Raw genomic sequence first — 13,516 nt, 5'->3', positions numbered from 1 at the left:
ATGGAAGGTAAGTGTCTTGAAACTTTAATATCCCTTAAAACAGGATTGAAAACAGAAATAATAGAATGATCATGTGCACAGACCTAAAACATTGCACATATTTTTTCCGTAGGGAATGCTTGTACGTTTGGATGTTCTTTGTGGAACTAGTGAGAAAGAGGAAAAAACAACTTTTGAAAAAAACTACTATGAAGAAAAAAGAGACCTATGGAAAAGATTTAGTGAAAAAACAGGCAATTCTACAATTAGGAAATAGCATGGAAACAAATAAGTTTTATTTCCAGCACAAGTTTACAGTGCTAGGTTTCAGTATTCTCAGGCTAGAAGCAATTATTTTTCAATGAATACCTGAAGTATTCCATCTTGAAGGAAAGAAAAATATGAATTGATAGAGAAAAACCTTTGACTGGTATTGATGGTCAGGTTTCTACCAGAGTCAGAAAACCAGTAAGAAATGTGAAATTGAATTGTCTTTCATATTTTTTCCAAGCTGTCTTTGCTTAAGAACGCAGTCATTAGCTCCTTTGTGATCCAGTTGCGATACTTAATCTGATAAGCAAACTGTGGGCTGACTTTAGAGAACTTCCCTGGGAAATATAACATCTCAGCTCCCTGATGTTCCAGTTCAGCTGGATTACTGAGTGGATGAAGAGTAGTTCTCTTGGTTTATAAACACCTCCAGAGACCAGGCAAGGATCAGGTTCTTTCAGTGTTCTTGACCTCAGGAATTTGCCATGTGTGCTATAAGCACTTTCAGTTTGACCAGAATACTTTGTGTTATGGTTAACAGCTGTCATTAAGATACGAGATTTTCAGTTTAATTTTGTTGCTCCTTCTTGTCTGTAGGTATGTTGTATTCATGAGCAATGATGATGTAATGCACTCCTGTATTTTTTGGTTATTGTTGATTGTGTGCATATTTTTATCGTGGGCAGCATCCAGCTCTGCACTTGTTGGTGATCTCCGTTGAAGATCTGAATAACCAATGCATGACCAAATTTAAATAGCTGGATGAAAAATAAGATTGTTTTTATTCAAGGAAAAAAATTTTAAAAAGGCTTTTTTTTTTTTTTTTTTTTTTTTTTTTTTTTTGCCTCTTCCCTACCTATTCCACCCCCCTTCCTACCGCACCCAAGTAATTTAAATTATTTAATTCATGATGTGATCCTGGAATATTCCACTGATTTGTGTTAAAAATGTCCTGGTCCCAAGGGCTTAGCTATGAGCCTCCCCTTGCGTGGATACACCCTTGGTTCTGGATGGGAAACATTATTTTCCCTTAAATATTAATTCTGTATTCAATGAGGTACCCACATAGTTAGAAAAGTTGCACTGTTAGATTTTTCTTTAACAGGGCCAAACTTAACGCTTTAAAATTATAACACAAAAGACTTTGTACGTCAGTAAACCAAATTTCCAAAACTGCTGAGAATCTGTACCTCCCATGGTCTTCAATTAGAGTAAAGAACTTTGGAAAATAAAAAGTTGTATGCAAATAAGTAAAGATGAATGTTGCCACCCATCCTTCTGGCACCAGTGTCATAATTACACCTATGAAATGACTGATATGCAGGCAGAATGCCTAAGGGGGAATCAGCCAAGATTTTTGTCAAGCTAATCACAGCACCTGGAATAGATTGTCAGCATTTTAAAATGTCACAATTTGTGAATATTTCCCTTTTCATTAAATTTTTCAAAGATATCTGCAAACTTTCTTATGACTTTGGGAGTGCAGACTGAGACATTTGGATGCATATTTAAAATTATTTAAAGCCTTGGGTAGATATTTATACATATCTCTTTTTTTCATAAATCATTTAGAGTGCCACTTAAGCTTTCAAATGCATACAGGTTATCAATTCTTTTATTTATTCTATTTAAATTTTTATTTATTTTATAAAACAAACCCAAACATCTCAAATGATAGCATGTGCAAAATTGTAACTATTTGTAGACAGCACGTTGTAATGTGTGGATAAAATATGCAAAGTTAACTTTTCTAGTAGAGATCCTAATACTGTCCTTCAGCATCAGGTATTCAAAGTACAATCAGGCACTGTATTAAAGAAATGAAACTTGTAGAGCAGCTTTAAAATCAAAGAATTAGACAAGTTTCCATCTGCAAGCTAAGAAAGTGGTAAACTTGTAAAGGAACTTTTATGGATGTATGTCTCAATTTCAATCTTACTGAATTTTGAACAAAGTCTTGAATGAATTTTGAAAGAGTTATCTGTCTTTCATTATTGTCTCCTCTTTCACCTAATCTCAACCACAGTCAAAGCTGGGAACTTAATTATATGGAGCTTTTTCTTTGTGCTCCTTTCTCTGTCCTGCAGTTATTGAGCTGGGAGAAGTCGACTTGAACTGTCCTTCCAACTGTCAAATACACAACACCCATTTCTTCGGAACTGACAGACAGATAATAAGGAGAGGGCAAGCCTTTAGCTTTTACGCTCGTTTCCAAAATCGGGAATGGGATGACTCCGTGGACCAGGCTGCTTTCACTGTGGAAACAGGTACTCACTCCTGAACACTCTGTAGTCTTTCCTAGTCCTTTGCTGGTTAATAATATTTCCCATAGTCTTCAGAAGACTTCTTTCATAGTCTTCATATTCCCATAACCTACTAATGTTCCATGTAAAGAGACTAGCTTCCCCTAAATCAGGCAGCTCTTCTAATATGCAAAGTCTTCTCACTCTGCTTAGAGAAGTGACAAGTGAAAAAGAAATCCACCCTTGGGAGCTTCGCCTTGCAAATGATGCCTAAGCAAATTACTAGCCTTTTACATGTGCTTTGTTTAGTAGTCTGATGAAAGTGGTTTTTATTTTCCTGAAAAGGCCTCAGACCCTGTGAATCAAATGAGACAAAATGCACCTTCCCAATGGGCAGATGTCTGGATCAAACCTGCTGGAGTGCTTCCTACAAAGTCCATCAGCCAAAATGCATCAGTATCAGCGTGTTTCCTCCCTCCAATGTCTGCATTGGCCGTTATATTCTCAATATGCAGATCACATCTTGTGGTCACACCTATCAGCGGTGTCTTGGAGATTTTTATGTTCTTTTTAACCCTTGGTGTGCAGGTAAGAACTCCAGACTGTTTTATGAAAAATAACTAGTGATGAGTAAAACTGTTGAAGACATTTTTATTTAGCTGGTACGTAAAGAATGCAGTAGCAGAAACAATGAGAATCAAGGAGAGATTTAATTTTGTTATTTTAATTTTTTTCCCTCCAAGTTCAAGACTATCTCAAGCCATTGTTTTGATTTGTTTTCTTAGTGGTAGTAGGGGTGAGGTATAATTTTTTCTCTCAACTTTTACAGTGCCTTGACAGGATAGAAAGCACTGGGAGGTTTCCTCCATTCATCAGGAAACACGTTTTTGCTGTGAGAGTGACTGAGCACTAGCACAGGCTGCCCAGAGAGGTTGTGAAGTCTCCATCCTTGGAGATATTCAAAGGCCATCTGGATGTGGCCTGGGAAACTGGCTGGACATTGGACCAGATCACCTCCAGAGCCCCCTTTCAACCTCAACCATTTTGTAATTCTGTGAATACTGTGTTATCATCATAAAATCATATAGTGCAAATACAAATTAAATTCTGTAGATCTGGCTCTGGTAGCAAGCAATTCTGGAGTCTGTAGGACTTCGCCAAAATCATTACACGGCAAATATTCACATTGTCTGTGCTGATATGATCTAAATCAGACACACAACTCTATGTGCTGAGTGTTTGACTTGTAGAACAGCTTAGTGTGAAGATAAATTGCAAGCTTTTCCATTCATGTGTACTACAGCAGGGAGAGACTTAATAAAGATATTATCTAGCTGTAAGTAGGAATGAATTGTCTGTGAGTGTTTAAAGAGCCCACAACCTTCAACACACTTAAAAGTATCAATCAAAAGCTGGTAGGAAGGATACAATGATGCAGAAACACAGAAGTACTAGAAAGATACATTTTGTCTGAATGAATGCACTTCATCTTTTCTAGATGACCCTGTATATTTGGACAATCAGGCCCATAGAGAAGAATATGTTCTGAATGAACATGGAATACTGTATGAAGGAGTTCACAAGCACATAACCTCTCGACCATGGCATTTTGGACAGGTATGTTTTTAACACTTGTTCAGAAATAGATGTCATCCATCTACTGATAAATGAGGTGTTGTCTGTATTTTTTTCAGAAATGTATACTATTTGTAGTGCAAAAGTTTTTAGGATCAGTCCAGACTATGCATACATGAACCAAAATACCTGAGAATTTCACTGTAGCCCAAATAACCGGAACAAAGTTTTATCTAGCAAAATGAGGGAAATTGTAAAATGTTTTGGGAACAGGTGAATAAATATTGTGCTTCTGAAGGAAAGCTATTCCATTGGTCAAATATAAGTAAAAATGACATGGTTTTGCCTTTGGTTTTCCTTTAGGCAGATAGGCAGTACCATGCAGTCCACTAAGAACTGTATGTGATTTAACAAGAAAAAGAAAAAAAAAAAAAGTCAGGAGAGAGCAGCTCATATAAGTGAAAAAGACTGGATTATTGCTAAGAAACATACTCTAGCAACACCAGCATACCATGATGCCTACATTATCCTCTTTTTTCTCAGTTTGAAGATGGGATTCTGGATATCTGCTTGAAGATCTTAGATATGGGTGCGAGTTACCATCATGGCTCTGACCGTGACCACTGTTGGCGCAATGACCCTGTGCATGTCAGCATGGTGGTGAATCACATGGTAAGATCTGTGGGGCTGTGAGACCTCTCAACAGATCAACTCACTTCATTATATTGTAGAAGGACAAACTGCATGGTAATCTAACACAGCAGGCAAGTGAAAATCCTTCCTGTGCTCAGATTCACAGGAAAATTAAACTTATAACGCTAATCTCTAATGATTTGGAGACATGCTTAGAACGTGAAGACACAGTTGGCTGTTTGAAAAGGTTGTTTTTCTTTTCTCTTTCTAGATAAGCAGCCATACCACAAACAGTATCATGAAGATTCCAGAAAACAATGATTATCTGAAAGGAACAAAGCCATTTTCCTGGAATGGAAGTGTCCCTATTCTACAGCAGTGGTACAGTGGCAGATGCAGGCCGGTCAGATATGGGTACTGTGGATCTCTTGCTTCAGTAATGTGCACAGGTATGATATTTCAGTTTGCCCTTTCCTAGTTTATAGAGAAAAGAAGGGAGAAAACAAGGGTCAAAAACCCCTGACCCTAAAAACTACTTGAAGAATTTCACTTATAAGCATTTTACTGATAAGAAATTGAATATTTTTTAATGCTTTTGATATAGTGTTTATTATCAACCTTTTGCCTTCCTGTACAGGCTGAAGAGCAAAAAAAGTAGTTGCATCTTCTCTGTGACCTTTATATTATGCAGTTATCAATACTGAAACTTTTATTAAAACACAGAGCTAGTGCAGCATTATTGAATCATAGAATAGTTGGGGTTGGGAGGGACCTTTAAAGATCATCTGGTATAACCCCATTGTGGAGCAAAAATTTATGCTTTGGGTGGTATCTGAAGAATGAGAAAAAACACTAAGTTATAAATAGGAAGATCTCTAGTAATGTCTCCTCCAAAACACTAAAGCATAGGCTGTATTCTTCTTTTAATGCAGAAGATTAGATATTAGTGCCCTAAACTCTACAGTTTAGTGATGATCTTTATATTATTTATCTACTGAACATGCTTCTACAGTGAATGAAGAAAGTTAAATTGAAGTCCTGTTATGAATCTAAATGCACACTATTTATTTAAAAAAAATAATATTAATGCAGAATCAGGTTAATGATTTCTGAATTTAAAACATCTGTTTTTGTGGTTGCTTTTTTGTTTTTATTTTAAGATGGAAGAGTAAAAAAACCATTAATTTCTGCTCTGCTTTTTTTCAAACTGGCTTTTCAAGAACTAAAAATAATTTTGAAGATTCTGCATCCCAAATATTGCTTCCTATCCACTGTGTTTCTATAATTCCAAATTAGAATATAATTATTTATAAAATAAGTGAAGGATTTGCCTGATTAATTGTGATTTATAGTAATTCACTCATACTTTTTTCTTACAGTGATGAGGTGTTTGGGAATTCCAAGCCGTGTTGTCACAAGCTTCTGTTTTCCTTGCTCAATTGAGAATCCTCTTGGTATCAATGAGGTTTTTGACTCTACTGGTAAAAACCTGTGTGGCAAAGACAAGCTATGGTAAATAAGAAAAATATAAAGCTCTTTTGCCCTTTTAAAAAGTTACATGATTGGAAAACTGGTATAAATTTAGCAAATCAGATACTCTCTTTGGTGTATATCTTTCTTTAGCGGGCTAATGCTCTTCAGTTTCATAATAATGCATTTCAAAACCATGAAATTACTAAAGAGGCAGTCTACTCAATGTAGATTTTCAAAAAAGCAAAAAGCAAAACCTCTTGTGAGAATCCATGCTGCTTGCTTATTCTTCTCAGCTGAAAAAAGTAAGTCCATCAAATTCAGTAGCTGTAAAAGTACAAAGCAGATCATGAAATACTAGGGAAAATTTATCACTAATTTGGACTTTTATCTTCAGTCACAACCACTTGCTTGATACCTATGTTGTCCTCCTGATGTTCCTTGTAATGGATTGTTTCATTCTTATAAACCTTCCAATTCCTGTTAAACTTAAGAACTGTTGGCATGTTATCAACTAAAAGCAACATGTTCTACAATCAGGTCTGTGAGGTTCTGGAACAAATTTCCTGTCTGAGTGATATAAAACAAACAAAACCACTCCTGCCACAAACATCATTAAAAATGTTAAGACACACAAAATCTTCAGTTGATTAAAAAAAATTATCATTGACATAGTTTTCCTCTCTCATAGGTGTTAAACTTGGTAATCCAAGAAACATCTTAAACTGTATATTCCTTCATTCCACAGGCGATACCACTGCTGGAATGAATCTTGGATGGCTCGCAGAGACATAAATCAGTGCTGTGGTGACTGGCAATGTCTGGATCCAACACCTCTGGAAACAGGCAGAGGTAACTTTACTACAGTTGGAATTATTTTCCTCAGATTACGTTGCTGAGTTTCCCTACTACTCAAGTTACGGTAACATTTTTGTTCTCTGGTTTAGGTTCAGCTTGCAGTGGCCCTACGTGGGTTCGAAGCATCAGGGAAGGAGAACTGGACTTGGATTATGATGGTCATCATATGTTTTCTCGCATAAATTCAAACTATGTTGGCTGGCTTTCCCAAAACAATGCCAAAAGAACAAAATTTTTCTGTGACACATGGCCATGTGGACAACGTCTAATCACCAAGAGTGTTGGCAGTGAGCAATTTGAAGACATCACTGGAGCTTACAAGTATGAACTAGGTATGATGAAAACATATTTAATAGGTTAGAGGAAATTTTACAGGCTAATCATATAAAAGTATCAAAGTACTATCTCCTGTGTTTAAATGTGCAAAACAATCTGAAATTGTCTTTTCATTTTTGAGAAAGAGGCACATGCTTTTCTCTTCAAAGATCTTGATTTTAAAACTTCTAAATATATTTAGATGATTCATACAAAGAACATGCAGATAGGACAGGACAGGACAGGACAGGACATTTCACCTGGAAAGACCTACAACGACCTACCTCTCATCCAACTGCCTCCCATGTCAGGACTGAGTGAAAGCTGAAACATACTATTAAATACCTCTTTTTAAGGGACTGACAACCATGGCCCATCAATCACCTCTCTAGGAAGTCTGTTCTAGTGTTTGACCAGCCTCACAATAAAGAAAATATTCCTAATGTCTAGTCTAAACCTTCCTTGGCACAGCTTTGAACCATTCCTATGTTTCCTGCCACTGGACACCACGAAAAAGAGCTCAGTACCTCCCCTTTCACTTCCTCTTCTCAGGAAGCTAGGAAGAACAATTAAGTCACTGCTCAGCCTGCTTTTCTCCAAACTAGAAAAAGCTAAAGTTCTTAGCTGCTCCTCACAGGACATGGATTCCAGCCCTTTAAATAACACTTTTCTATTGTATGTTTATGTATTTGTAACACTTTTGGTTGTATGTTTATGTTTTGGTCTCACCTTTAAAGTAGTTTAAATATTAGCAGTCAAGATAATCTAAAAAGCACAAAATTCTTCTAAACCTAGGATTAACACCTTACTTGCTGCTTCTTGATCTGCCAGAACATATGCCTACTTACTGAAATAATGTATTATTAGCATCTTCTGCTGTTCTTACTTTGGCCATGGATTACTGATTTTCATATTTCAGAAGACGGGACGAGTTCAACCAGCAAAACTGCATAAAGAAATGAAAAGTACATCACAGCTGATTGTACATTTGCAAGCTGTGTGGGTTTTTTTGGTTTATTTTTGGTAGGTTGGTTCGAAAACAATTGATGGTTTCTTTTTTTTAATGGCATATTTTATCTCTTGAGAGAATGGTAGCATCTCATATTCACCCTTATCCTTTTAAAGAGTTACATTTTGAGTTTTGTGCTAACTATACATTTTGAGACTTACATGACCATTTTTATATTTAACTACTAGAAAGTAAAATAAGGTTTTTAATTTTTTTTTCCACGAGGTGTTTATTTTCTTCTGTGCATTCAGTATCTCATATTTCATTATCTGGTGCATTTGTTCTACAACAACCTGCTACTTTGGGTTCCAGGAAGGAAAAGCAATAGCTTTAATTATCTTTATTATTTGGGTAGAATAATAATAGGGTTCTTGCACCTCCAGCAGATTCATTATCATATATCTTCTTCAACAGGTTCTGTGAAAAGCAAAGAAGCCTATTACCGGGCTTACAGAAGAATTCACCCAGGGTATTGCAATGCTTCCAACTGTCATATTGACAGAGAGTTATCGTCTCTGAAAAACCCATTTCTGAGCGACTCCGGAATTAACATGAGGTTAAAGATGGCTAACTGCCCAATGTATGGAGAAGACGTCCAACTGAACTGGCTGCTTGAAAATCTGCGTAATGAGAACAAAACCCTGAAGTTTAATTTGTGTGCGCAAATTATAACCTACAGTGGTTGCCCAATGGATCAGTTTTGGAAAGACAGTGTGAATGTCACATTGGGTCCAAGGGAAGGTAAGAAATTGTCTAATACCCAGTTGTTTCTGGGAGACGGTTGGTTTTTAGGATTTGTGGAGACATCCTAAAAGTGGTGGGCAGTGAAATGTGTGCAGTGTTAAATACTGACAGCTGGACTCCCTTTAGAGTGATCACCCAAAAAAACGACACGTCAATACTGTATGTATGGTGACATGCAAATTGCAGTCTTTCCTTAATTTCTCAAGGTTTAGAGATTCTTATGATAATTTAAAAAATTGTTTCAATAAAATTTCAATTCTGGAGTCTACACTCAATACAAAGATAAAGCTGAAATTGTCTGTCAGAAAAACAATGTTTTCTTTGCCCAGAGTATATCAACCAGTGTAAAATACTTGCTTAGAGCACTCAGACATACCATCTGCTGGGAGGTGCAAATGTGTAGCAGAACATAAACACCTGTTTCCGTGGTCAATATCTTTTTCTGGAAAAAACAAGACCCCTTTAATTAAACCACATCATTATAAGATAAAATTTCATACAGATATTAAAATTCTATTTTATGAGGTTTTAATTTGCCTATATCTGAATTATTGCTTTAAAAATTGCACTGAAAGATTCCAAATTTTGCTTAACAATTATCATCCTCATCATCATCATAATCATCAATTAATTTTGCAAATTCACTGATAGATTAATTGAAAACTATGAAACTGATTGCTAAAGATAGCAATGTATTACCCTAAGTCAGGAAAAATTCTGTCTACTTTGAAAGATGCCATGATGACTTAATATTTAATTAAGCCATTGTGAGTTAAATTTTAGGAAGGAAAGTGGGAATATTAATAAAAATTCAGAAAAAAATGAAAATAATTTGTTTTACAGTGAAAAAAATTCCGGTGTGTATATCATATAATCAATATGGATCTTATCTCTGCGATCACAACATTATGAAAGTAGTTGCTGTCTCAGACCCAGAGTGTGGAGAAGTTCTGATGGTGAGCAGGGATATTGTGGTCAACCGACCACCTGTTATTGTAAAGGTAAGGAACCTTAATTATGGAATTTGGGAATCTAAGGAACAGACCTGGGGACTCTTATTTGCCACTTCCTAAGTACAATGCCAATAAACTTCAAATACTTTATATTTTTCTTTTATCTTATTGCTTTTTTTAAAAAAAAAATTAGCAAGATTGGCGTGATTTTTAAAGTAACACAGTTGACTTAGTAATGTATAGAGATCATAGAAGCAAGTCAGAAAGGTGTATTAATAATACTTTAAAAATTTTTTTCCCTTCCATTTATTTTCTTCATTGTCAATTTTATAAGGATTCAAAAACATAAAAGGTGTTTGTTTCTTTTCTAACTAGCTACTGAGCCAACCCAGACTGAAAGTACCATGTACTGCAGAGATCTCCTTCTGTAATCCTCTCCAGGAAGACATGAAGAATTGTGTAATGACATTAGAAGGCTGTGGTTTATTCAAAGAGCCGATGACCATTGAGTAAGTTCATCAATTCTTGAAATGGGGATAATTTTGAGGGTTAACTAATGTGTACAAATTCAGAACAGGTTTTGAGAGAGACAGTAGTTCTGATATTTTTGACGTTAAGCACATTAACAGGATGTTTTGCCTCTTATTACTTTGAGACTCCATTAAAAGCCTCACTCCTCTTGAAACTGATTATCATTTAAAGCTGGCTAGGAACGCTGCTGCTTCATTTTTCTCAAGATTTAATTTAAATGGGTGCATCAAATATCAGTCTGCACACTTGTCTTTACAAGAAGTAATAGCTGGGTCCCCCATCCCTTACAATCCTATTGACTTTATAATAAAATTCCTCTAAATATTCATGAACTGGCACTAACCACATATAGGAACAATTAGAGAACAACAGTGAGAAACAGCAATATGCATTCTAAGCCTGTAACATGTTAAACACAGGGAACTGGAAACTTCCAGGATGCTGTAACATTCTAGGAAAAGTAGCTGTTCATTAATATGCATTGCTTCTCTTCATGACAAGGAGAACTGACAAAAGTATGACTAGATTTGAGGGCAAGAAGTTAAGAATTGTTCTTACTGAATAGTAATGAACTGGATTCCACAAAGCTGCCCTGTCGAACTGCTGGAAATGGTAAGCAATAAATACGCCTTTGAGGCAGAAGGGTGCTACATTTTTTAAGAATTCAAGTTAGTACCACAAGTGATTTTCCAATTCCAACTACAGAATTGACTATGGAAGTCTTCCAAATCTTCTCTTGGGACAAAAGTTTTTACCATGCTTTTCACAACAGAGAATGTGTTGGGTTGTTTTTTGTTTTTTTTTTTTTTTGAATAAGACAAGTGTAACAAAGTTGTCATAACAGTTTGTTTCTAAAATATGTCATAACAAATCAAATTTAATTTTGTGCGCTCATCTTGTAGCGCTTAGGTCTCTGAGAGCCACGGATTAGGTCCTAATTCTTTTCTTTGTCTTGCTCCAGTTTGGGAACGCTGGCATCCAACCAACAGGCACGGACCATCGTGGAGTTCACACCTTACAGGCTTGGCAGCCACCGGCTCCTGGCCAACCTTGGGTGCCACAAGTTTGCCTACTGCAAGGGCTGTGCCAAAGCCGAAGTGTGCTGCTCCGCAGGCCAGAACGGCGTCCTGCCCGTCAGCCAGAACGGGGCGCTCCCGGCGTGTGAGAACGGCTCCGTCCCCGTGAACGGCTCTGGGCCTGTCCCTGTGGCAGACCCCGCGTTCAACTCCATGTGTGAATATATATGTATCCCAGTGTGCAACCCAAACTGCAGTGCAGGGGGACAGCCTGTGTATGATTTCGTGTACCTCCCTGCAGGCCATCCTTTATGCAACTCCATCTGCAGCCAAGGCTTCAATCCAAGCATCAATCCTGGCTTTGAGATGGGATGCGATCCTGGCTTCCGCGTCATATGCGAGACCGTACCTCCTGCTACGTGTGCTCCAATGCCTCCATCCATGTACGGCTCCGTGCCAGCCCCAGCATCCAACCCAGTTTGCACCCCTATGCCTCATGTGGTGTTTGAGACAGGCCCTGCTCCCACACAGCCCTCCGGAGGCGGAGGGGGGCCGATGTCCTATTCGGTCTCTGTCCCCACAAATAATGCGGTGAGTGCGTTGCTGACCCACTTCATGGCTGGCCCCAGTCCCGGCGGGGCAGCGCAGGCAGTCCCCATGTCTGCTCCGCCATCCTACTCCATGTGCTCTCCAGTCGTCCACACCCTCGGTAGCCCCACGCAGCCCCCAACTCCCCTCTCGGTGCCCGGTGCCTCCATCTCACACGTCGTCTGCGGCTCCACGCCCTCTCCCACGGCGCAGCCCGCGTGCGGCCCAGCGGCCGCGCTGCCCGCCCAGCCCCTCAGCGCCGCGGCGGCGCACGGCCTGTGCTCGCCAGCCGCCTCCCCGGCGCCCCGCGCCGCGGACCGCAGCGGCACGCCCACGGTGCTGCAGGTGGGCGCTGCCTCCGCGCCCCACCCGCTGTGCTCCCCGGCCCGGCCCGTGGGGCCGCCGGCGTCCCACTCGCTGTGCTCGCCGGCCCCCCGCCCGGTGGGGCCCCCCGCCGCCCACTCGCTGTGCTCGCCCACCTCCGCCTCGCTGGTGGCCGCGGGGGCCCGCCCGGCCAGCTCGCCCGCCGCCCAGCCGCTGGAGTCGCCCGGGGCAGCCTGCCTGCCGTGCTCCCCGTCCCCGCGGCCCCTGGCCGGGACCACAGCCCGCTCCCTCTCCACGCCCACCCCCCGCTCCGTCTCCCAGCTCGTGGGCACCTCCGGGTCCCGCTCACTGTGCGGTTCCCAGTGGAGCCCTTCCTACGACACCACCACTCGCTTGGGCTCCACGTGGGCTCCCACCTCCCGCTCCCTGTGGAGCCCCGAGGGGCGCTCGGGCTACTCCACCCGCGCCACCTACGGCACGCTGACACGCCCTCCGTACAGCTCCCTGAACCGCTCCTCCTACAGCCTGTCCCGCTCCGGCTACAGCACGCTGCCCCGCTCCGCCTCGCCCGCGCCCTCCGCCTACGCCCTGGCCCGCTCCGGGTCCTGCCCCTCCGGCAGCGCCCTGGCTCTGGCGGGCTCCCGCCGGGCCTGGAGTCCCACGAGGAGCACCCTCAGCTATTTCAGACGCAAATATCTGTAGCGGAGAGTGGCCTGGGAAAACCTGAAGCCAATGAAACAAAGCCTGCGTGCAGGTGCTTTACAAGAGTTTAGAAATAAGGTGACGAAGAGCAGCGTGCTGCTCCTGAGCATTTATCTATGGATTTGAGATGTGCCAGAAAGCAGACTGCGAGCCAACTGCTGAGGGATGCATTCGATGTAATACTTGTATGTCTTGAGATACGGTGTGGTGGAAATGACAAATGGATGTGCTCCCTGCGGAGCCGTTGTGACAATAGTGGCACGGCGCAGGTGAATCAGACTTAATTGCTCAGTCAAGCTGTTTTAT

General features: G+C 40.3%; 1 protein-coding gene across 1 annotated transcript; it reads left to right on the top strand.

Annotated features, from left to right (window-relative positions):
* LOC130248785 (protein-glutamine gamma-glutamyltransferase 5-like) lies at positions 1–11,418 on the top strand. Its single transcript, XM_056482803.1, has 12 exons — positions 1–7; positions 2,337–2,516; positions 2,838–3,080; positions 3,991–4,109; positions 4,611–4,739; positions 4,972–5,149; positions 6,080–6,212; positions 6,919–7,022; positions 7,118–7,360; positions 8,767–9,093; positions 9,940–10,097; positions 10,425–11,418. Exons 1-12 carry the CDS (start codon positions 1–3, stop codon positions 10,560–10,562), a joined length of 1,959 nt encoding a protein of 652 aa, XP_056338778.1. The 3' UTR covers positions 10,563–11,418.
* The last annotated feature ends 2,098 nt before the right edge of the window (positions 11,419–13,516 follow it).

Source organism: Oenanthe melanoleuca, chromosome 2 (genome assembly GCF_029582105.1).
Source record: "Oenanthe melanoleuca isolate GR-GAL-2019-014 chromosome 2, OMel1.0, whole genome shotgun sequence".
In the NCBI taxonomy this organism is placed as follows: Eukaryota; Metazoa; Chordata; class Aves; order Passeriformes; family Muscicapidae; genus Oenanthe; species Oenanthe melanoleuca.
The sequence above is the reverse complement of the archived record's forward strand: the minus strand, read 5'-3'. Positions and strand labels throughout refer to the sequence as shown.

Excerpts from the sequence above, each read along its gene's own strand:
- LOC130248785 (XM_056482803.1), top strand. Across the intron at positions 4,740-4,971 it reads GCATGGTGGTGAATCACATG|ATAAGCAGCCATACCACAAA; the intron begins GTAAGATCTGTG and ends TTCTCTTTCTAG. Across the intron at positions 7,023-7,117 it reads ACCTCTGGAAACAGGCAGAG|GTTCAGCTTGCAGTGGCCCT; the intron begins GTAACTTTACTA and ends TCTCTGGTTTAG.